This window comes from Musca autumnalis, unplaced genomic scaffold, assembly GCF_047663935.1.
Source record: "Musca autumnalis isolate F117 unplaced genomic scaffold, ASM4766393v1 scaffold_5, whole genome shotgun sequence".
NCBI classification, from domain to species: Eukaryota; Metazoa; Arthropoda; class Insecta; order Diptera; family Muscidae; genus Musca; species Musca autumnalis.
Window position 1 is genome coordinate 88150446 of NW_027412088.1, and position 26098 is coordinate 88176543.

At 39.0% G+C, this 26098-nt stretch overlaps 2 protein-coding genes across 6 annotated transcripts in view; both read right to left on the reverse strand.

Annotated features, from left to right (window-relative positions):
• The window catches only part of LOC141386572 (uncharacterized), a 77523-nt gene that overhangs the window by 1543 nt on the left and 49882 nt on the right, over positions 1-26098 (reverse strand). The window contains exons 1-8 of one of the 5 annotated variants that reach the window (XM_073955358.1): positions 16091-16678; positions 9688-12327; positions 9475-9607; positions 8999-9264; positions 8739-8930; positions 6223-6322; positions 4566-6055; positions 2649-4497 (exon numbers count right to left, since the gene is read on the reverse strand). In XM_073955358.1, the coding sequence (XP_073811459.1) occupies positions 3622-4497; positions 4566-6055; positions 6223-6322; positions 8739-8930; positions 8999-9264; positions 9475-9607; positions 9688-12030 (5400 nt within the window). In that variant the 5' untranslated portion in view covers positions 12031-12327; positions 16091-16678 and the 3' untranslated portion in view covers positions 2649-3621. Of the gene's footprint in view, positions 1-2648; positions 4498-4565; positions 6056-6222; positions 6323-8738; positions 8931-8998; positions 9265-9474; positions 9608-9687; positions 12328-16090; positions 16679-26098 lie in introns of those variants that run through there. The other 4 variants (XM_073955359.1, XM_073955360.1, XR_012408406.1 and 1 more) reach the window with 4 other exon arrangements.
• Positions 3130-3606, reverse strand: LOC141386573 (uncharacterized). Its single transcript, XM_073955362.1, has one exon. It carries the CDS (start codon positions 3604-3606, stop codon positions 3130-3132), a length of 477 nt encoding a protein of 158 aa, XP_073811463.1.

Sequence of the window (26098 nt, forward strand, 5' to 3'; positions counted from 1 at the left end):
AAAGGTTTCAAGGACCCCTGATTCTTCAACCTGAAACACCATTTCTATGGATAAAGCATACAGCCTCCAAAAAACCTATGACTAAATCAAACAAGTCAAAGGCAAAGAGGAGCAAACATCTCTTGGTGATAACCCTCTGTTAGATGCTGTTTCTCTAACCCCATCAAACTGAGGGTCCAAGAGATCCCCAAGGTTAAATAGACATGTTGAGTCAGGTCTGTCAGAGGTAGCCCTTAGTCAGTTCTGATACAACATGTCACAATAACACCCTTCCTATCTGTCATGCGTCCGGTAGGAGAACGGCAAATCGCTTTTTCATGGCTGAAATAATCAGCAAATGTCGCAAACAATACGCCTGGGAATCGAACCTGTGCATAAAGTGTCCAAGGCGGATGTGCTTGGCGCCCTTGTCCATTCAGGGAAGTTTGTGGGGTCATCGGTTATAACGACAAAATCCAAAAGTCCCAAATGTATGTGCCCTTTACAATCCACACAAAACAAATATCGTTTATAACAACATATCGGTTTTAGAGACCAATTCTGACAGTCCTCTGTCGGTAGTTTTAAGATTTCGACTGTATATGTATGTATTCTTGACGCAGCTTCGAACACACACTTTCCCACTGTCTAGAAGCCGGCCATTTTAGATAACACCACAATTGTTAACAAATTATTTTTCTTCGTTATATGCCGTCTCTTCTTTATTCACAACCTTCCTGCAGGATATAGATGAATACCACGGAACAATGTATCTAGCGTGGAATTTACAATTGTGGGATTATGGTAAAAACAACAGGGTAATATTTTGAAAAGAATATTACACTGTGCATCATTTTTGAGTCAATCGCGTGCAAACAACTTCTGTCTAGAATTTTATGAAAGTAGAGGACCAATAGGCAAAAACCATATTTGGGTTTTGTTTTCTTAGATCGGGTTCGGTTTTTATGGCCTCATCTAAACGTGGTTAAAGATCGAATTTTTAAAACAAATCGGGGCTGTATCTCTGAAACCAATACGAATCTTGTTTTGACATCTGCAGCAAACTTGTAGACAAGAGCAAGAAGAAAATATTTGGAGGAATAGTGAACTCGAAAAACTGCATTTATTACCTCAAATTTTATAATATATCTAAAAATTCTATAATTTGTGTATATTTCGCAGCGTATCTCCCAAAATATTAAATTCTTCTTAATGTTACCTTTTGGGAAAATATTTTCTGAAATGTAATACACAACTCTTCAGAACATTATATTGTTGTAAAATGCCTCTATCGCCTTGTTTATAGCAAATTTTTCAACAACAATTTGGTAAATATTTCAATAATTTATTGAAATCCCCAACATGAGAATAAACAGCCTGTGTGAACATTGTTTGAAATAAATTTTGTAAAAGGTATGTTATAAAATACCCCTTAAACAACGTGAAATAACAATTTTAGAGTTTCAGAACGTTCTGAAGAATTGATGGTCACATTATTTGGAAAATTTTTAGAATGGTTACTTGTTTCAACTTCCAACAGTTTAGTTGTTACTGACCAGAATTTTAGAAATTATGTAAACTTTTCTATATTTTAACGAGTTTGATGCGCTCGATGCAGCTTTTCCTAGTTCATCTGTTTGACACATAAGTTCTACTACTTTAGGGCTACAATATTGCTGAAGACTGCAAAGCAAAATTCTTATTAGTTTCGGAGATAGAGGTCCGATCACTGGAAAAAAGGCTCATTTTAGGTCGGTTTAGATGAGGCCATAAAATCTAAACCCGATCTAAGAACACAAAACCCAATTGAGGTTTTTGTAGTCTCAATATGTACTTTCAGAAAATGCCCATTAGAAGTTGTTTGCATTTCCAGTGTTGCACAGTGTTATTTGATTATAAGAAGTTAAACATGTTCGACTCTGGGAAATGGTTTAGAGAAAATATCGGAACCAAATTGCAATATTGTCTTATGCCAAGCAGGGAAAGTTGTATATGCGTTAAATGTCTAAACAGGAGAAGGAATCGCTAACCATTTTCTTCTCCTAAAAACTCAACATTTCGCTCGACAAGCCTTCAGTGTTTGGCATAAGAGATGTGCAATATTATTATTACTATTTATGCCTTTTCCGCAACAAATTTATTCAAGTGATTTAAGTTAAGAGTCTTAAGGTCTAGATTCGGTAGATTCGGCTACAAATCATATACATATGTATGTATATTTCAATATACCAAAACAATGTTATCTCCATTTTTAAGGGTGTATTTTAGATGTAAAAACTGGAGTTTGGATAAACCCAATATGTGAAGGAATCTAAATTGAGTACTGGGTAACGTTGAAAGTATTGTATGTGGATGCAGTACAGTTCAATAGATGAACAACCTTCTATTAGTACCTATTCATTTTTTCTTAAATATCTAAAGCATTATTCTTTACACCGTGGGTCAAAAGGACATACAATTTTCTTCTTCCAAGATCACCACAAATTTACCATTAACTATTAGTTAAGGTAGACCAAATTCTTGAAAATTTGTTGCAATATGGAGAAAGAAGTGTATGTCATATTTCTTGTTTTGAGGGGTTTTCTACATTCATTTCATGCTCACTCACACTCAGTGTTTGTCTAGAAAATAGTTGTTTGAGTGTTAGCAAAGATGTGTAATTTTTACCGTTTTTGTTTCTTATTGTTGTTGTTTCACTTGTTTTATTTTTTGTTACTACATACAAAATGTATTTTCTTTGTTTTTAATTTATTGAATTATTTTTTAACCTAAGCTTCCACACATGATTGGAATATCTACACTAAATGGGGGAGGAGGATTGTAATCCTTATTCACCAATTACAATAACAACAAACAATATATGTATTTATGTATATGTATAATACGGAAGCTTTTGGGGGGCTTGGCTTCAAACCTTTCTCATTAAGGCAAGATGCAGTCGTTTTAGTTTAACAAAAGAAGTAGTTAAAGCTTCCGTTCTTTTGGTTCAAAAACTATTATACGTTTTTATGTTTTGTTCATGATTTTGATGAATTTGATGTTTGTTGTTGTGTTTCTTTTAGTTGAAAAAATAAATTTACATACTACACACTAATTGTATTAAATCAAAAATGTATAAACAAAAACAACTTAAAATTAATTAACTTACAATTAATATGAAACATCGCCTCTCTTAGTTTTTGTATTTGCTGTGGTTAATGATGATGCCGCAGCAGCTGCCGCTGCGGATGATGTGTTTGATGATGACGCCGAATTACTGCTGGCTGTTACAGATGCCGTTGCTGATGTTGTCATTGCTGGTGGAGGTGGCGGCCACCAATGCAGCAAATCACTTTGTGAGTGTGCCGCCGCTGCAGCATGCCCCGGATGATGGTGGGCAGGATGCGTTGCCGCCGCTGTTTTAGCACGCTGATGATGGTGGTATTGTTGCTGCATGTGATGGTGATGATGAGGGTGGTGATATGGATACTGGGGCGGTGTTTGCGCATGCTGATAATGATGGTGGTGGTGGTGTGCTGCTGCTGCTGCAAGTCCCTGGTGATAGACTTGTGCCGCCGTTCTAGCCGTAGCATTGCTACCACTGCTACTATTTGCATTGCTGCCGCCGCCAGCCCCACCAGTGGGCATGACCTATTTTAAATGTCAGTCATTTTTCACTGAATAGTACAATAAATCGGACTGTTGTACATGTTGTTGTTGCATGTGATGCATATAATCACTGATTGGTGGTAGTACTGCCTTGCCATCATCACCGCCAAGCACTGAATAACCGCCACGATCGTATACATGAGGATGAGCGGCATGTGGAGGTGGTGGTGGCAACAGGTGGGATGCAGCAGCTAAAGGATGATGGGCAGTTGGTGCCAACGGATGGCCACCCAAGGCATGGGCATGCGTTTGCAACGCATGTGGATGATAGGGTTGAAAGCTATTCTTTTGCTGTTCACCCATTTCGGTCAAACTGGAGGCATGGTGGGCTGCTGCATGATGATGGGGATCATAAAGTGACCCAGGAGCTCCATATACTCCAGCATGACGTATCAAGCCAGCTCCAGCTGTAGGCTGCAAGCCATAGGCTGATGCGGAACTAGCCGCTTGATGTTGCTGCTGTTGTTGTTGATGATGTACACCCAAAGCACTTTGTTGCTGTTGTTGTTGCTGCTGCTGTTGACTTTGTGCCGCCGCTGCTGCTGCTGCCGATGTAGCTGTTGCCCCTGCAACGGGCACCGATCCTTGCTGCATTAATTCGAAATTATATTCCATTGGATTGGGATTGTTATCAATGAGATTCGTCAAAATACTGCCAATATTGTTATAGCTATGGGGATCAGTTGTACCACCAACATTGGCAACACCTGCGGCAGCTTGTTGATTGGCGGCACTTTGTTGTTGAGCCTGTTGGGCTTGAGGTTGAGCTTGCTGTTGTTGAACCTGCTGTTGCTGGGCGGCTGTCTGTTGACCACCATTGGCACTGTAGGCCATCTGATTTGATGTTTGATTGGCTTGGGGCCACATATTCTAAAACAATATTAAAAAAATTAATATCCATTACTTCTTCCTTAAAGTTTTAATATCTTTCGACTTACCTGAAAACTCATCAAATCCTGCTCCTGTTGCTGTTGAGCTGTCTTATTGGCCACCATCGGCGATTGTGGCTGCTGTTGAGCGCTACTCAATTGATTTGATTCTGTACCCGGTGTACTGCTGCCAGAAACATTGATTGGAAGACCCATGAATTCGGAAGAATCAACGATGTAAAACTTATTAGGATTGTCTTTATCGGATGCCGATAAATTGCTTGCATTATTTTGTTGTTGCGGCTGTTGTTGTTGTTGCTGTGGATGTGTACTAGCACCACTTGCTCCATGTCCCACAAAGTTAATATTACCCCAAGCATCTGTTGTGTACTGCTGCTGTTGTTGCTGTTGATGATTGACAGCTACACCTGGCTGTTGTTGTTGCTGTGGTGTAGCTTGTGGTTGTGGCGTATGAGCCTGAGGCGATTGCAGTCGTGCATGCTGTGGTGAATGCATGGGTTGCTGATGTTGTTGTTGCAACTGTTGTGTTGGTGTTTGATGGGGATGAGGTGATCTTTGTTGATTGTGTCTCTGGTGAGCGCTGGCTTGCTGATGCTGTTGCTGCTGCTGCAATTGCTGTTGCATCATGTGCTGATGGTGGTGCATTTGCTGTTGATGTTGTTGTTGCTGCTGTTGCTGTGCAGCGCTGGGCATATGTTGCTGATGTGGCGACGAGAAGTGCGGATGTTGTTGTGGCACATGACTATGGGGATGTGGACTCTGTGGCGTGTGACTACGCATATGCGCTTGCTGCTGCTGTTGTTGTTGTTGTGGTGGGGGTTGAGTAGTTTGCATTTGTTGTTGGTGATGTTGCTGTTGGTACTGATTAATGATTTGATGTTGTGGATAAGCACCTGGATTAGTAATGGTTGATGTTGGGCCGCCAGCGGCACTTTGATCGAAATGAAATTGTGTCTCCGGTTGAGTGGGCCCACCACCACCAAAGCTATTAATACGGGGCAAGTTATTGTCCGGCGTGTGACTATTATTAGGTGTGTGACGATGATGCTGCTGCTGTTGGTGCGGAGGTGGTGTTGGTCTTTGATGTTGCTGCGGATGTGGATGCTGACTATGTGGTGTTAACATGGGCTGCGCTTGCTGCTGTTGTTGTTGTGGCGCTAACGACGTTTGTGGTCCCTGTGATGCTGGATGTGGTGGCTGTTGTCCTAGCAGTTTTTCAGCACTAAAGTTTTGACTGTACATGGAATTCGGTTGAGATTCACTAGACTGCAGTGAGTGTTGTGATGTTGATGCAGTTGACGATTGTGAACTATTGTTACTTATAATGGCAGCATTGAAGGGATCTTGTTGTGAGGATGATGATGTTCCTGGTGTTGTTGATAAGGGTGGTGGTGTTGCAACAGCTCCCATTTTTTGTTGTTGCTGTTGTTGTACCGTTTGTTGTTGTTGCTGTGGCTGTTGTTTTGGTTTACTAGCATTTGATTTCTTTGCAACCTTAGCCGGTGGCGGACCGGGAACATCAGACATTGGAACTAATTCTAAAAAGATGAGAAGACACAAGGTTAATCAATATTTATTTGCTGAATGTGTGTGGATATGCTGTTAATTAATGGTCTTTAGATCTATAAATGTGCTAAAGCTTATTCTTTTTTGGGTTCTCAATTTTTTCAGATATCAATTCCTAATATCTAAATCGAATACTCACCATCACCATCCTTTGCGAACCGTTTAACCTTTTTAGGGGACGGCTGGTTACCATGAACGGTTTGTTTGTGGCGTACAAGATGTGTTTTCCATTTAAATGTCTGGAAAAAGAAAAAAACATTTTAATAAAGTTTCGATATCATGGAGATATTTTTTTTAAAGTATAGTTGCTATTGAACCCCTAAAACACTATAGTACATGCAAATTGCAGTGGGAAGCTCTTGGTACCCACAGTCGACAGCAGCAAGGACAATTCTAACTAAAACCTTAAGAATTTTCCTGCACGAATTCTGGTAACAAAATGGTTTCGTACGCAGATAACTGCACGATGAGACGATGGCGCCGTCTTCATGCGGGAGCCTAAGTGTTGTGTTTGATAATCTCCTTATATTCACAAAACATGCCGCGTACATAAAGAAGGAAGTTTGGTCAAAGAACAGAATCCTGAAAGCGTCAACAGGAAATTTCTGGGGAAAGGACAAAGAAACTCGGTACATGTGTTGTTAATTCGACCGTTCCCGCTTAGGTAACATCTGATTACGCTATACAACTATAAAATATTGGTTAAGGATTCAGCGTAGCATAGACTTAGTTGTCAAGTCCTTAATTGTCGCATGGATTCAACTATTAAAACTCTGATGACAACAGAGCAACGCCCACGAAACCCAACCTACGGTTGCGGTACGGAATTTTCGGGAGAGGATGTACAAGAGATTTCCTGTATAGAATTTGTCAAGGATTGTCTGACTGGAGCAGACGGTGAACCTGAGCCTCAGCCAGGGTAGTAGTTTGCTATGCCGAGGACAGTTTATCGGTCCACACAGTCCTTCCAGCGACTATCGTCACCAATAAACTGGTCTCGGCCTCAGCGGAAACTAATAACTCCATGAAACCAAGACCGGCGAATGCTCGGAAAGGCCGACCATCGGCCGAAGCCGATAGAACTGGCCTCCAGAGGTATGACGCTGTTGGGGATGAAACGCCGACAAAAACTTTGGCAGATAATCTCACTCTGCTAGTTGATTGACCAAAGAGCAGGTTACCCTCGTACATTCCGATGAGAGAGTGAAAACTAATTAGGATTAATCTCAAGGTGGTGAACTAGCACCCTCAAAGTCGAAGGGGATGAATCGTAAAAAGATTACACCACGAATGCAGAAAGTTGGAAAGTATGACGCGGAACCGGCCTGTGTACCTGCGTGTGGTACCTACCAATACCAACCCTTCTTCATCAAAGACCACAGGGAAATGAAATAGGTCATCGAAGTAATCACAGCCAAGGCTAAGAGACCCAACCAGAGTTAGGCCTGCCTGATACCAAAAGACTGAGAGGTGAAAAATATAACTAAAAAGTTAGCTTCACAAGCTAACCTGACCCACAATTTATTTTCTTAGGAGCAACAGAGCTGAATAGAAAAAATTGAGCTTCGATCTGATCTTCTGAAGATCAGTGATAATCGATGGCTGCTTATCAATGATCGATTGCGTGGCATTGTGTTTATGGGCGAATGGGAACCTCTTAATCACACGCAATTTGTTAGTGCTGCCCCCTACAGAGGAGTTAAGGTCATCTGTGGGAGTTTTCGTGGAAATTATGATCTAGGTAGAAAGAGGCAGATCTAAGAAATCGCCCCGAAAATTTGAATGACAGGTCCGATGTTTGGTCTTTTAAGAAATTTGAGGAGAAATACCTTTATGAACATATTATAGCCTCTTCAAAGCCCCCATCAGGTGAGGGAGATTCTATAGGATATGTTTTGGGTTTAAAAAATCCGGTAATTGTAGCTGTAACTCTCGAAGACTTCATTACAAACTTAATATCATTTGTAATGGGCGATGCCTTTTTCCCCCTGACATGATGTACTCTTCGAAAACCTGTAAGGAAGTGAGGAGAAAAAGTCCTTGGCCTGTTAATGTTGTCATCTTCATGTTGGAACCCAACGGAAATCTCTGAGAAGCAATTTTGGGAGCTAAACGTTTGGGCAAATAGGACAAAGACCATTCGGTTCGAAAAGCTGTAAAAATACCACAGTAGAAATGGGTAGTTGTGAAGCACCGAATGAGTAGTTGCGCTAGGCCCATTGAAACTTGAAGCTGGTCAGTCTAATACGATGGCATGGCATGCAAGCCTTACACAGAGAAGGTCCGTGTTCGACCCCTAACAACAGAATCTCATTTTTCGAAAGCGACTAAACACCCCAAAACGAGTACTAGCCGCATTTTCGGAGTATTTTCGCTATGAAAAACTTTTCTATACTTCGAAAGCGACTAAACACCCCAAAACAAGTACTAGCCGCATTTTCGGATTATTTCCGCTATGAAAAACTTTTCTATAATTGGTGTCGTACTATGTTTGATTCGTGGTTCGGACTCGTAGATAAATATGAGGTCCCATATAATTGAATTTATATTGAATCGGGCTGTTCTCATTAATATAAAATAACTCTTCCGTGTACTAGATAGAGATGTTTGTGGAAAATAGGTTTTTAACAATAAAATAACAACAAAACAACATACCTGTTCACAATAACAGCAACTGTGTGGTCTCTCTTCCGAATGTGATGGTAAATGACGTTGTAATGATTTTACCGAACCAAAACGTTTGCCACACAATGGACATTTGCATTCTGAGGAATCCGTATGGGCATTGCTGTAATGATCTTTTAAAGCTGGATATGTAAAATACGAAGAGTTGCAAATATCACAGACCTAAAACAAAAAATGTTCAGTTTTAGAATTTATTACTCAAAGAATTTTTTCAAATACGTGGTACTTACATATGTCCTTTTAATCTCAGTATGTAACTGGACATGACGTTCTAGATTAGCTTTTAGCGTAAAACGATTTTGACATATGTGGCACTCAAACAAATTATCCTTTTTATGAACTCTAACGATATGTTGATACAAAGCATTCTTTGAGGGGAATTCATCGCCGCATACCTCGCAAATAGCACCATCAGCCTTGTGGCCAGTATCATCTAAATGTTGTTGATGTAGTTTTTTGTGAGAGAACTTTTGACCGCATTCAATACAAGAATAAGCTGTAGACGACAAATACAAAATTAAATAGTTAAACAATATTTAAAGGTTTCTTTTTTCTGTTTTGTAATTTTAAATTTTCTACTCTAATTGGGAGGAGGAAGATATTATTCAAGTCTCTATCAAGCTTAGTTTTGTTAGTTAAATGCAATGAAATTTACTCTCAATACTATGTTAGTCATCGATTGTTATGATTCGTGACACAAACTCACTTTTGAATTCCTTCTTATTGTGAGATTCAACATGGGCATGGAATTGTTGACGCCTTGAATAAGATTCACCACAAGTTTCACAAACAAATGGAAAGTCCTTGGCATGTACCGTGCGATTATGATGTATGATTTCCTGGAAAAGAAAAAAACAAACAAACGAGGAGTTATATTAACAAATGAAAACAACAGAAACACATGCGATTATTTTATTACCTCTAACGAAGTGCCATTGGCCTTGCCACAGTCATGACAATATCCTGGATGTATTTTGTAGTGATCCAGCAGGGATTTGCGTTTACGATATGACTTGGGGCACAACAAGCAATTGTAAATGGGTTTCTCTTTCTTGGAGCCACCACCAGAAGCATTTGCCCCACCCGGTGGAGCTTGCAATGAGGTACTACTACTACTGCCGCCATCAATCAATTGCTGTTTCGGTTCCATTCCATCGTTTGTATCATTTTCATGATCCTCATCGTCTTCATCGTGTGACATATCAGGATCATCATGATCAAAGGAAGCATTGGCCGATGAATTATTGCCTGTGGGTGTATGGGGATTTGGTAGGATACCACTTTGTGAGTTAGTTGAGCCCATAGAACCAGGACCAGTTAAAAACGATGTGTGATCCTGAGGCTGTTGTTGTTGCTGTTGCATCATCATGTGTGGTGGCATATTTTGCATGTGAGGTGGCATATGTTGTGTTTGTTGTTGTTGTTGCATGTACTGCAAATTATCTGGAGTTGTTGGTGGTTTTGGACCAGAGGCAACTCCACTGCCACCTCCTCCCCCTCCTCCACCACCAACACCCAGAATATTGTCTATGCTATTGATGGCATTATTGGAGCTATTGATTTGCATGCGTTGTTGTTGCATTTGCTGATGCTGTTGATTAGCAGATTCCATCATACCACCTATCATAGCCAGCGGATGATTTTGGGCCGGCATATGTTGAGAATTATATGGAGCCCCTTGTTGCTGCATATGCTGTTGTTGTTGTTGCTGCTGCTGTTGCATTAAATAACGCTGTTGTGGTGTTTGCTGTTGATGACCTCCTTGGAAATGCTGTTGTGGTGGCTGCTGCTGTTGTTGTTGTTGTTGACCCAAATTATTATTCATAAGATTGGCAATATTGTGTTGCTGCTGTTGTTGGTGTGGTTGATGCTGTGCCTTTCCCCCTGGCATTTGTGCCATATTTGGAGCACCCACTTTCATGCCATCTTCTGACATTTGTTGATTATGCATCATATGTTGTTGCTGCTGTTGTTGATGATGATAAATCTGTTGTTGTTCCTTGCTCATCATATTGTGGTTGACTCCTGGCCCTCCTCCTCCCATGGCCATACCATGTGGCTGTTGTTGATTACTTAAATTATTGGGGAGAAGGTTGTTTTGTTGACCCACACCCCCAGCTGCTGATGGAGTAAGACCATTCATAAGTAAATTAGTATTGTTGGAGTTCTGCTGTTGTTGTTGCTGCTGGGATAAATGATTCTTGAAATTAGTTGCACCCAAATCATTGCCCACACCACCGCTACCAATAAACGGTGAAGTTAACGTGGAAGCACTATCCGTTGTTACCATGTCATTGGGCAATGTATCCATGCCATTGCCACTGTTGCTACTGCCACCACTTACACTAACACTGGCTCCACTACCACTACGTTCAATGACATCTTCGATTTCCGGTTCCATAACTAAACCATCAATTAGACGTCCCGGGCCCATGCCCTCATCAATGATCTCTTCGAATTTCATTATTTCTTGGGAAGCTGAGGATAATTGAGATTCTGATTCTAGCTCGAAATCCATTTCGGAATCGTATGCGTTACCGGCACTGCTGGACGCTGCTAGATTACGTCTCCTCTGTTGCATAAGCAGCATTTGTTGCTGTTGTAATTGTTGTTTTCGTATTTTCTGTTGACGCCACTCCTCTTCGTGCTCTAGACGCAATGCCTCCAGCACATGTTTCGGTGGCGTTGTGCCCAGTAATCGGCCCGTAAATACGAAATCTTGTTGAAATTGTCGCAGGAATTCTTTGTTACGTTCTCTCAGGGCTATCTTCAAATGTAAACGAAATTGTTCTTGGAACACGCGTATACTCAATTCTTCAGATCTCCAATGGAAATGAATTGTAAACTCATTGTCCGGATGGAAGACATAACCTTCACCCAAATGGGAAACACGTTGTAGTTTTTCAAACAACAAACGCGAATGATGTAATTTGCCCAGATTATTTTTACCATAAGCAAATCCACCACGTCTACGGGCTCTCTTCAGGCTATCCGTGGCAAGAGCATCTAAACTATTACTTTCATCACCCTCTATAGTTGTTGCTATGCGGCCAAGACGTCGGGCGTGTATTACGGAAGAGGGTATCAAATCCAAGGGATCTCTACTGTTGGCTTTGGAGTTTACAAGACCAGATGAGGCTGCTGCTGCTGCCGCCGCTGCTGCTACAGATGATGGATAACGACGCAATCTTTTATTTTGGAAATTTGAATTTTCATTGTCTGCATCATCGGCATAATCACCATCGTCTTCATCCAGGCACATAAATTCCTCCTTACATAGGATCTTTTCGAAATTCTGATTTAAATCTGTCGATGAGGCATTTTCATCTTCATTTTTGATATCCTCCTTTTTGGTGGCTAGCAACAATTGCAATTGTTTCTTGGAGACTCCTTTGGTTGTGCTGGCGTAATCACGATCCAATAGATATGCAAAGACGCTGGGTACAACTTTTTCACAGGTTTCGGAATATTTAAATTTTAAATTTTGCAGGAGATAGTGTAGCGCATCACAACGGGATATCGGATCAAAACCATTTAATGAATTCAGTGTTTGATCCACCTGAAACAGAGAGAAGGAAACAAACAAGAATGAAATGTCTGTGTGAGAGAGTGTCTGTTTAATTAAATTTTTAGAAAACACAAGAGAAAGTTGAAATAGAAATGTGAGATTAGTGTTGTCAATAGGTGGGTGAAAATAACAGCGCGTTTTTTAAAAATCGCAAGAAAATGAATGCATTTCTTAAATGGCTTTTACATTCGAATTTATTATGCAAATTTATTTTTTGCGGGGTTTAATTTGAGACATTATAGCTGTTTCATTTTACATTTTTCTTGAGATGAAGATGCCCCCTAAAAGTAGATTCCGTTATCAATAAACTACAGATGCCTATTAAGTTATTTAACAACCAGTTGCTTATCAGTTGCATAGACTAATAAAATTTAGATGTCGGAATGTCCATATTTACATTAGGCAGCAATTTTCCTTGCGGCAATTGTCAGTTTGTAGGTGAGCGAGGGTGTTGAGAGGCAAAGGGTTACCATATACCTCACCTCTCTCTCCATCAAACTGACAATTGTCGCAAGGAAAATTGCCTAATGTAAATATGGACAATGTTTTCTTCGAATTTTTTTACAACAGAGGCCGAGAAGCCTTAAATTGTTGGTCGTAAAGTCGGCTTTGAACAATGGAACAATATTTTTGGACTATTGTTTATTGCAGCAAGAATAAGGTCGTTGTTGTTGTAACTGCATATGATATGTTTGCAAGTTAATTTTTCTGCTCTGGGACTATCACCACTTCTAGAAATGTGACTGCTTCAATAGGCTGTAACCACAAAGCTTAGTAGAGTGGGTTTGACAGGGCAGTTGAAAACTTGCAGTGTGTCGTGCGGGCCTGAGCCGCATACTGGGCAGATGTTTTGCTTGCCTTATATGAATTTGGACAGATGCACCATCCCTAACGTTGTTGAGGCAAAACTGCTCTGGTTTGCCGTGGCAGCTGACCCTCATCAGCTGCGATAGATGGAGGATGTTCTCCGAGGAACGCATTCAGAACGCATAGTTGTTTATGGCATCTGCGACTGCATCTGTGTTAATGCTATTTAAACCTTGATAGGCTTGTTGCTCTGGGGATCTCTCTTGTAACATGAAGATCCACCCAGACTTGCCCGGATGAGTGTCCTCTCATCATATACTAATTAGGATGGCACTCACTGTAACACCCGAGCAAGTATTGTAACGAGGGCATGCCATTGTGTTGCTTTACTGGAAGAATGTTTGTCTCCTCACCATCTACAGTCCACTGAAGACATGAGGAGGCACCCTGTTACAGTTCTTAGTACGGCATTCTCATACATTACAATCTCTATGTCGTCTGGAGAGGTGGAATACAGGAGATATAAGTCTAAAACAATTCAAGAGATATTACCCCATCTTGGGGAACTCCCTGTTTCACTTTAAGGACTTGGATTTATTCTTCCTGAATTCCAAGTACGTTTCAAACTTCGCTGGAGGGTATTTTGCTCCATGTCCTCAACGTGGAGTGCTTGAGAGTATCAAAGGCTTCTAATAAGTCGAGCGCCACCAACACTGTCCCGTCGCACGGCTTGCTCTGTTTGAGTCCTTGACTAATATGTGTGGAGATGGAGTGCAGCGCTGTTGTTGTGCTGTGATGCTTACGGAACCTATGTCTATACTTTTTGAAGTAATGGAACGATTTTCACATAAAAAGCGGTATAAAACGGCGTTTGCACTAGAACTTTTTGCGGCTTAAGACGGGTTTACACGCGCAAGGTAGGTCTCGTTGCCCTGATCACAAAAATATAAATATCGTCTAGATGTAGTCCATACTTCCTGAGATATAGGCCTTTAAAGTTCCAAAAATATGTAGTCGAAGGCCGGCTAATTGGAGAAAAATTAATAATATAAAATAAAGTTTTGTTTCCATTCCCGAGACTTGTACCTGTCCATAGCAGAAAGTCTTAAATCCCCGGCCGAAGGCTGGCTAATTAGAGAAACATTTATAATTTAAAATAAATTTTTGTTCCCGTTCCCTAGATTTGCCCCTGTCCAGGCCGGTTATTGCAAAAGAAAATTATAATTTAAAAGACAATTTGGAACTTCAATGGCCTATATCTCGGGAAGTATGGACTACATCTAGACGATATATATATTTTTGTGATCAGGGCAACGAGGCCTACCTGTGGTAAAAATTTCAAAAAAATCGGGCGTGCGCGTGTAAACCCGTCTTGTTCCCTTTTTGCCGGGTTAACCTTCTTTGTGAGGATTAACTTGACGTTTACGCTATGGAATTGACATTTGAAACCCAAACCACAGGCTTAATCCGGTCAAATGAAAACGGGGTATAACTTAAAGATGCACGTAAAGTAACAAACCTATTAAAAATGTTACTATATATTATTTTTTATAATTCATTTCTTCATTATTCACAAAAAAAAAAAAACTTTTTGCATATTGAAAAGGTGCCCCGCGCCTTTAAGGCATTGTTGGGGCGAGCTGGCAATGTAAAAATAATAATATGCATGAAAAAATACACCTAGGTATATTACCCCTCAAAGTTGTCGGCACTTTTAAACGAATTCACGATTGCAGGAAAACCATTGGTCTGTTCCAGTACTGCAAGAATCTACTAATTTTTACAAGTTTTTTCGATAACATAAATGAAAAATTGTTATCGTAGTAAAAAGTAGTAGCTTCTTGCAGGTTCTGGAACAGAGCATATATGTTTTAGAGAAAAAAGTTTGTTGTTAAATTCACGAAAATATTATTTTCATATAAAATGTTAAGTTTTCTCGCAAAAAAATTCTCGCCTCTAAGTTGGTTAATAAATCTATATATATAAAAATGGTGTAAAAAATGTATAGTAATTCATAAAATGAGAACGGCTAGGCCGATTTCTGTAAAATTTTTTGTCAGTTATTCGTATTTTCGAGGAGAAGGTCTTTACGGAAGAAAATTTTGGAAAATCTCTCTGGAAAAGTCGGAAAATTGGAAAAATCGAAAATTGAGGTTTTGTATGAAATTTTATTCCTTAATAGCGAGACGAAGTTCGCCGGGTCCGCTAGTGTCTGATAAATTTTCATACTGAAGGTTAAACCCGACAAAAGAGCTAGGTATAATAAAAACTGTCTATAATAAAACCATTAGGTTTTCAAAGATAGTTGCCTCAAAACGATCTAGATAAAACACCAGTTTAATGAAAATGTTTTTTATTTTTTTAATTAAACGTTTTTTTCTTCTTTTTTTGTAACAAATTATTCCATTCTATTCAAATTTGTTATTATAAAAAATAATCAAATAAATTTCTTAATTTTATCAAGCACTTCACATACATATTTAATTTACAATTTAATTTAATTTTTTTTTTTTAATTTTTCATTTATTTTTATTTATTTTTTAAGTTTAATTTTTAATCACAACAATAGTATTCGCACCTTGCGTTTTTTCAACGGTTTTTTATAATCACTAACATTGGCAACACTTTAACAAACACGTCAGTTTTAATTATCTCAGAGCCCTACTTAAAGAAGAAGAGCGCAAATACCAATATGAAGTTTTTAATTACTCCCAATGACACAAATACAATATTCCAACAACAACAATTATAATGATAACATATGTATGTATGTTAACAACAACAACACAATTAGTTACAAACTAAAATGAATGATGCTCTCATTAAAACGAAACTCTCTACGGAAATATGGGGGGAAATGAAGCGATGGAGAGAGACTTAGAGAGGAAGTTTCTATTTGCGTAAAAGACACGATTATCTTAAAAAAAAAACGATGGCTTAAACAAACCTTTCTTTTAATTGTTTTATTTATTTTATATTGAAAAACATAATTTCACTCTTTTTTTTTTAACATACACAAATTGCGCGCACAAAAATATGTATAAACGTAGTTTAAGTTACCCTCGTTTTTATCACTTAACATAAAAAACGACAACAACAATCAAATACGGATGTAAGTAATCACTCAATGAATGAATGATAACGGCAATGAAAACTTCCAAATTAGAAAAAGCAAAAAACCCTCCGAAAATATCAGCACCGCTGAATTTGATATTTTTTGTACGTCAAATGTAGTTTATGTCGTAAAAAATAGCTTTGCCAGCCAGCCAAAGAAAAGAAATGACAAAAAACGTAGCACACACCACACCAACCCGAAATTCACTTGTTTATCTTCCGCCGCAGATTTTAAAACTATTTTCAAATACAAAAAATTTTACGAAAAAAAAAACGCAAAATATAAAAACCAAAGAAGAGAGAACACAGAATGAATAAAAACACAGCAACACACAACAAGAGCAACAACACGAAGAAGCAAAACTAAAATTTAATTTGTGCCACTTTTCCCCCATATATCAATCTATTAAACATTTTTTTTCTGCTGTTCATGAAGTCAAGCTTAGAAGAAGAGAAGAGCGCAACCAACCAACAAATACCAGTAAGTGAGGACAGCGACGTTAACTGCAAAGGCAAGCTGCAACCGCTCGCTGTAAGTAAAACAGAAGTTGTAGTTTGGTTTGTTTTTAGTATGTATAGGTATGTGTGTTTGTATTTTGATGATGATCGTTGTTTTTGTTGTAGTCGTCAACAACGTCGCTTTGTAGTTCTGCTAGTTCTTCGTTGGTAATGAACGAAACGAAGAAGAAGAAGAATGCATACTCGTACTTACATACTATACACAGCTGTGTTTTTTAGATATAGCTAGCAGGCAGGCAACTGCAAATAACATTCGTTGATGTTCGTAAGTATGTATGGAGTACAGTGTACTGCTGCTGGCTGATAATATTTACTGTGTTTTGCCATTTATTCATTTACTTACTAGAGTTAGCGCTAGGCAGACTTTATCTAGTTCCGCTTGCCACCACTAACTAATATTCTTTAACGTTGTTGCCATATTCGTTTTTTTTTTGTTTTTTTTTTCAACCATAGATGCGTGTCTCTTCTCTCGCTTCCAAAGGGGCAATATGAAAAATGTTGGTTATGTTGTTCGTCGTCGTGTACATCGTCGGTCGTTGTTACTTGTATGATGTTGTGTTTTAGTATTTCAAGTCAACCGAAAACACCATCCACCCACTAAATACATGCAGCAGCAGGCATGCATCAGTAAACATGTTACGAGGCCCGTATGATATGGGATGTCAAAAATAAAGAACAATTTATTTTTTAAATTGTTATTCTTGCGTGAGTTTTTAAATGTTGTTCGTGCCTTCAAACAACTCATTTAGTGACCTCGCTTTTAAGTCTCATTTAGGGGTACCTTTTGGATAGGTCTGACATCTTTACCATAGGTAGTCCTTGGGAACCTTATCACAATGATATATAAATTTAACGGGGGGAAGTCCAAACTTCCCGAGATATGAGTCTTCACATTTCGGAAATTTCTTATTTTAACACCATTATCTTGTTTATGGGCACCTCTCGGATCGGGCTGAAAAGTTTACCATAGGTAGACCTTGAGACCCCGATCACAACCATATATAGCTCTCCTGGGTAGTCCATACTTCCCGAGATATGGGGTCTTGAAATTTTGCTATTCTTATTTGGGCAATATAGGTATCGTTTTGAAGCTTGTGGAGAGTACTTTGTACTACATAAAAAAAACTTACAATTTATATGAAATGTTTGTTCGCAAAGGGAAAAAGTATTTCGTTTTTTAATGTTGACGTACATATGTATATTAATTTAATAAAATATTATTAGAAAATTAAATTGCATAATATTGCTCTCATATCAATGAACACACTGGGATTAATATTGGCTCAATGACACCTCTTGTACAGAAGTTTTTCATGGCTAACATACTCAGGAAATGTAAGCCAGCATTACACTGAGGGGATTTGCCACATCCCATATAAGGGTATACGCCGATTTCGTTTTTTTATGTTTCACCTAACTAATTCTTGGTTCTTAATCAATATAGGTCCACGTTATGTGCATGGGCATCCACTGATTTAAGCTATTTCACGGGTCTTGACCACAATTTCAAATTGATTAGACTCTAATTTGGCATCTTTGGGAGATATTCTAGAAGTGTTGAACGGGGAAAATTTTGACCGACCAAAGATTATCCACGTAGCAATCTCCTACGATTTAGAGATCCCCTAACGTGTGTCAGGCGAACCTGTGCATATCGGTGTTCCAAGGTAGTATAGACCTAGTTGCCATGGTACTGGAGGACTATGCCATAGTCGACCTTCATTCCCCCGTTAATGATAATGACATATGGATCCGAAAAAAATAAACATAAAGACCAAAATGATGACAGCAACTCCGCAATGCCAATGGACAATGATTTAGATAAAAAGGACTAGAGAAAACCAACCAATCTACGGTTTACGGGATGGTAGTTTCGGGTGGGGACGAACAATCCAGTCTAAAAGTTGTCAAGAACGGTCTGGCTGAACACTAAGCCAAAAACTTCTAACCTCTCTGGAACGGACGCTGGCCCTGAGCCTCAGCCAGGGTAGTACTTCTTTTGGGGCCCAAGGACAGCTTATCGAAAGACGATCTTTACACCAGTCATCCCAGCGAATTTAGTCGACTATAATTTGACCTCATCACAAGCAGCAAACAACTCCTTGAACCCAGGACCATCGAAAGTACCAGCATAGCGACTATTGGCCGCAGCCGATAAAACTAGCCTCCCGAGGCAGGATGCTATTGAGGATGGAACCTCGACAAAAATCTCGATGAGAGAAATCAAATTTATTAGGATGAATCTCAGGGTGCTGAGCAAGTTTGAAAGTAAACATCCTGAATTTTATAGGATTTCACACATCCACATGAACGAAGAGGCCATGCTGGGCTCAACGCCAACACCGATCCCTATAGCCCTCAAAGGGCAAATTGGGAGCGATGGTGGATTGACTCAGCTCCCCGCGATTGTTTCACCTCTCTTGACTTCAACAATCTCTTCAATGGGAGGTCCGTTGCAAACAGAGTCCTCCTCAAAGTTGAGGGAGCTAAAGGCAAAAGAGATGAATCAACCTAAATAAAATCAAGGAAGCAGAGGATTGGGAAGTCTGACCCGGAATCGGTCTCTGTACCTGTCGTGCGATTCTCTACCTCATTTTTTGAGTTACCGACAAAAATCGGTAACAATAGAAAGCAAAATTATGAATGAAAAGTTGAAAAAAAGTTTACAATATCGTTGCTATCGATAGAACTTTACGACTACTTTTAATAGGTCGCTTATTTACAGAATAATATCGTTAATTACCGAAATAATGATTTAAAATTTTCCGATTTTTGTCTGTAACTCAAAAAATAAATTAGGGAATCCCACTATTGGACGTGTGGCTCCTACCACAACCAACCCTTCTTCACCGAAGAATAATGTGAAGAGGGTTAGGTCAACGGAAGAACCATACCCCAAGGCCAATAGACCCATCCTGAGCCAGGACTCCAAACCTTCTACCTCCTCTGCCGGCTATCAAAAGAAGTAGAGCAGGAAAGAAACCACAGCTAAGGTATCCTCTCAAGCTAACTTGTGCGAAAAGTTGCCTTCCAGATCTCCTCTCACGGGTAGCGGCTCTGGACAAAAGACAGGCAGATCAATGGTACCAGATGAACATTAAGTAGCAGTCATCGATAAATATGTTCCTGAAGGCAAGATCAGGAACAGTCTATGGCGGGTAATTGAGGAACACCAGTGTGACGTTGCGTTCGCGGACAATGGGTAAGATGCCTTCCAGATCTCCTCTCATGGGTAGCGGCTCTGGACAAAAGACAGGCAGATCAATGGTACCAGATGAACATTTTAAGTAGCAGTCATCGATAGTTTGAAAGTAAACATCCTCACTTGCCCAAGAGAAAACCTGAAACCCTCAAAGCGCAAATTGGGAGCGATGGTGGATTGACTCACCTCTCTTGACTTCCACAATCTCTTCACTGGGAGGTCCGGTGCAAACGGAGTCCTCCTCAAAGTTGAGGGAGCTAAAGGCAAAAGAGATGAATCAACCTAAATAAAATCAAGGACGCAGAGGATTGGGAAGTCTGACCCGGAATCGGTCTCTGTACCTATCGTACGATTCTCTACCTCATTTTTTGAGTTACCGACAAAAATCGGTAACAATAGAAAGCAAAATTATGAATGAAAAGTTGAAAAAAAGTTTACAATATCGTTGCTATCGATAGAACTTTACGACTACTTTTAATAGGTCGCTTATTTACAGAATAATATCGTTAATTACCGAAATTATAATGATTTAAATTTTTCCGATTTTTGTCTGTAACTCAAAAAATAAATTAGGGAATCCCACTATTGGACGTGTGGCTCCTACCACAACCAACCCTTCTTCACCGAAGAATAATGTGAAGAGGTTTATGTCAACGGAAGAACCATACCCCAAGGCCAAGAGAACCAACCTGAGCCAGGACTCCAAACCTTCTACCTCCTCTGCGGGCTATCAAAAGAAGTAGAGCAGGAAAGAAACCACAGCTAAGGTATCCTCTCAAGCTAACTTGGGCATTCTAGATCTCCTCTCACGGGTAGCGGCTCTGGACAAAAGACAGGCAGATCAATGGTACCAGATGAACATTAAGTAGCAGTCATCGATAGATCTGTTCCTGAAGGCAAGATCAGGAACAATCTATGGCTGCTAATTGAAGAACGCCTGCGTGACGTTGCGTTCGCGGGCAATGGGTAACCTCCCCAAACTGCGCTGCCCCTACAGATGAATCAAGGTCTTCTGTTGCGAAAACAAGGAATCACTAGACTTCCTTGTCAACACAATAAAAGGCCTTGGTGGACTCTGGTAAGGGTGCCGACTAGCGACTAAGGAGATCCCCTATAGAAATGTGTTGTCAGCACGGGTGCCACCACTCCCTTTGGACCCAGCGCGCATACCGACAATACTCAGTAGACAAAATCCCAATCTCCAGACTAGCTTTTGAAAGCTTGCCGTCCGGAGCATGGGTGTCTCGCTATCAGGGGGTCAATAGACACACACAAGGCCAGAAATATTTAAGAATTTGTGAGGGTAAACTGCACCTTTGGCTAGGATGGATAAGGTTCGATCTAGTTCAAAATCAATAAAAGAAGGCAAGCAACAACCTCTTAGCATCTTGCAGATCAACTTGCATCACTGCAAAACGGTTGCTGCTGAAGTGTTACATAATATAACGACCCGATAAAGTTTATTTATCATGATATCGCCATGGAAGACAAGGAACTAGCCAAAGGACGGCACACAACTTTTATCAACTAGTAGAGCAGACTTTTTTACTTTTATCACCATTAATAACCCACATAAAGCCACTGGTCGTTCAAACGACACAAAAAATGGTTGCAAAAATTGACGTAAAATACGGGTATTTTCACATATAAAAGTGTTTACACATTTTCCCCAAAATGCTTTCCCGTACACCAAAAAAGTTGCAAAATGTTCACTTCTCTTTAAACAAAAATGGCGGTGAATAGCTCTCTCTTTAGAAACTTTTTACTTTTTTGCCGGCTTTTTTTTTTATTAAAATTAAAATTATCCGGCCCTCGGCCTTTGATAAAAAAATCTTTTTAAATTGTTTTCTTTAACTCGCCTACCTTCGTACGGCGATTAAGACTTTCTTCCATGGATAGGTGCAAAAGTCGGCTAAGGGAACAAAAATAAATTCCATAAGCTTTAAAACGATACCCATATTGTCCAAGTGAGAATAGTAAAATGTCAAGAACCCTATCTCGGGAAGTATATACCGGAAAGCTATATACCGTTGTGATCAGGGTCCCAATGACTACTTATGGTAAAAATTTCAGCAGCAATTTAAGCTGATAAATCCTTCAACTTCTTTACAACAGGCCACTATCGGGGGACGTTTATCTCAAGGACCTGTCCTTTAATCTTAATTTTCTGACCACACACCATAAACCCAACTCGTATTCAGAGCTTTAAAGTGCAATTTCCAACAGGAATTTTTGTTCAGTGTAAAGTAACATGAATTGTTTGTTGTTTTTGTCGTGATGTTCTTGTACATTTTTCATGTTCTTTTGGATACAATACCACCTCGTCTAATCCCCCGTCTGTTAGCTAGTGACGACTACATAAGAACAATGTAAATATGTAGCTATGCAAGTACAATTTACGCACATATATACATACAATTATGTACATCTCGTTATATACTACTACAACTGTGCAACATTGCGATCGACCGCGACCCCCCGAATTCTGGCCCACTACACACAACACCTCCAACACAGAACATCATGTTTTGTTGCCCACTGTGTTTTACTTGGTGTGTACACAGCAAACACAATGTCGGACGTCCAACACGTCTGCTCGAAGTCGGAAGTTTTTTCCGAAGCGTCTGACCGACTTCGGTCCGAACTCTGTCCGGTTAGTCTGACGAACTTTTTGCCTCTCTCTCTCTCTCTCTCTCTCTCCCTCTGAAGCGATTTTTTCTATTTTCTCTTGTCCTGCTTTGGCAATATTCATTATAAATAAGCAGAGAGAAAAGAATTGTGCTTCTTTTGCGCTAGCGCATTGTGAACAAATTATAAATATGTAATAGTTGATGTGCCGACGTTGATGAAGTACGAACGAAAAAATGAGTGCTTGGGTTTTAATATCTGTATCGGAGAATAAATTTGGAATTCTGTCCGAAAGTCTGCAAAAACTTTCGACTTTCAGCCGAATTTCGGTCAGAGAACACGTCAACCACGCCATATGACTTTCGCTCAGAGTTCGGACCTAATTCGCATCCGAACTCGGATGTTTCTTCCGACTTTCGGGGTCGAATTCGGATAATTCTTCCGATTTTGGTTTGCTGGGTACATGACCGACCGACCATCGTTGCATGGGTATTGTTGTATTAAGTTGTTGCTGTTGGCATTGCCATCGTTGTTAGTATTGTTGTTGTTATTTTTACTATAAAAACCCATACATACAAGTGTACATGTAAAAATGGTGTGTACTTGTTTTTATTATTACAGCAAGTTGTTGTACTTGTTTTTTTCTGTTCGTCTTCCTCTTCACCTTCTCTTTGTTACTACACATAAACGTCATCATCGTGTATCGTTATTTTTTTTTCTTGTGCTTATTGTAAAATTTGTAGCTACACACAGACAAACGTTCGTCCAAATGTACATAAAACAAAACAACAAAAATAAGAATAAGAAGAACACAATGACGACGAACGGCGGCAGCAGCAGTTTGCAGCACTGTTCATATTGCGTCGAAAGAGGAAGAACAACAGTGGGTATGTGTAAGTAGAATGCATTTCAAAGTACCCTCTTTTGTACATGGTGGTATTGTATATAAAAACCATATGGACAGACAGACATACGGACAGTGGACGTAAAAATGTCAGACAAACAGACATCCACAATACACAACAGCAACAAAGTACGAAAAGTACTCAAAGGTCCACTCTATCTGAGTGTATGACTGGTAAATTGGAGAATGAGAGATACATTGAACCGCACATAAAGGAGAGAGTAATTTCAAATATCATCATCATTATTGTAATGGTATGAAGTGGCGTTGTTATTATTGTTGGGCCGCCCCACCACCTTGTTTCCACCATTTGCATTCACTGTGTTGCAGATACACAACACACACATACCGACAGACAAACAATATTGCCAGATTTTCTATTATATTCTTCTTGTTTTTTTATCTTCTTTATATTTAATTTAATTGAATGCAATGTTTTGTTGATCTATTTTTATTACAATTTTTAGCTCTTTATTGTTGTACTTTCTATTAAGAATGAACACACACGTTACGCATAGTCGTCGCCACCAGAGAAAAAAAAACGAGACAACAACGAATCTATTTAATGATTAAATTTTAATCAACAATAGATTAAGAAGAGAGTGAGAGCAATGTGTGTATTACTGTTGTTGTTGTTGCTACTACAATCAATTGTGGGGGTATTTCACAAAAGAAGAAATCAGTTAATGAGAATATTATTATTATTATTGATTCATAAAATACAACAAAACAAATAATAAAAATTAAATGACAACAACGTGCAAAGGCACGCAGCAGCATGAGTAGATGGGGTGGGTATTTATTTATTCCAGTCATATTTCTTACAGCCGGTTTTAATTTGTTTATATTGTGTATTGCGGTGGTGTGCGATTGTGGTTTTTCGTTTTTCATTCATTAAAATTGCATATCTTCTTACTACAGCAGTTTAATTGTAAAATAAATATTAAAAATAAATGACATATCGATAAAGAGATCTAAATTATGTTGTATTTATACAGTCAGGGACAAAAGTTTACATACACCCCATAAATCTCGGGTTTTGGGACAAGTAATGATTTTTATGAAATTCCAAGTATGCAGTTTTATTTCTTCTCACTAATAAACAATATTTGAAACAACAAAAGTATAATCCATAATACAAATAACGGTAAATTTTACAAAAGCCAAAAAATGGTGGGGACAAAAGTTTACATACACCCCAAGGAAATATTTGTATTACCGTAGAATTTATGAAATTAGCAGCAAAATTTATACATTTTATTGTTTCAGCGAACGTCTCTGGGTGTCCAAGATATATTTTAGAGAAACAAAAATAATTTTTGGGGGTTAAATGCCGTTATTAAGGTCAGAATTCATGTATTCCTCATCAAAGCTGACCCTTGCTTAATTCTTTGCGTTTTAAGGTATTGTACTTTATAAAAAACACAAAATTAGTGTCAGATGGCAAATCTTGAGACCCTAGAAAGCTTTGAAGTTGTTCTTGTGCATAATATACCTTCCGGGACGTCGATAATGCACGGTTTTCCCCAGATTTCGCTGGAAGTTAATAGATTCCGCAGAATTCTTTGCGCAAATTATATACAGAAGGCCTTGAATTGCCTTGTAATATGGTCTGATACAATGCTTGGACATCAGTTGAACCAGAAATGTGAAATATTCTGTTACAAACCTGCTCCCAAAGCTTCCATTGCTTCAAATATAAACACTACCAATAAAGCATGCAATTTGTACCGTGAACAATGTCGTTTTTGTATTATGATCATTACCGTCACTATAGGTGCGAAAGGTTTCGGATAATTGTACATTTCTGAGTCGATTGATGTCCAAAGATTGTATCAGGCCATATTACAAGGCACTTCAAGCCCTTCTGGATGTAATTTGCGCAAAGAATTCTGAGGAAAAACGTGCATTATCGACGTTATGCACAAGAACAACTTCAAAGCTTTCTAGTGTCTCAAGATTTGCAATCTGACACTACTTTTGTGCTTTTTATAACGTACAATACCTTAAAACGCAAAGAATTAAGCATGGGCCAGCTTTGATGAGGAATACAAGAATTCTGACCTTAAATAACGGCATTTAACCCCCAAAAATTATTTTTGTTTCTCTAAAATATATCTTGGACACCCAGAGACTTTCGCTGAAACAATAAAATGTATAAATTTTGCTGCTAATTCCATAAATTCTACGGCAATACACATATTTCCTTGGGGTGTATGTAAACTTTTGTCCTCACCATTTTTTGGTTTTTGTAAAATTTAGCGTTATTTGTATAATGGATTATACTTTTGTTGTTTCAAATATTGCTTATTAGAGAGAAGAAATAAAACTGCATACTTGGAATTTCATAAAAATCATTACTTATCCTAAAACCCGAGATTTATGGGGTGTATGTAAACTTTTGACCCTGACTTATTTGACAGTTAAAACTAGCACGAGTGAAGAAAAATTCTGCGGTTAGCCTATTTACGATAACACTTTAACCAGATACCAAATAGCTTAATACCTGGATTTGCGTTAATATTTGGGAGCCTACCAGACATGGCTTATCTTTGCATCTCTTTCATCTCAAGTGGACAGTGACCTTG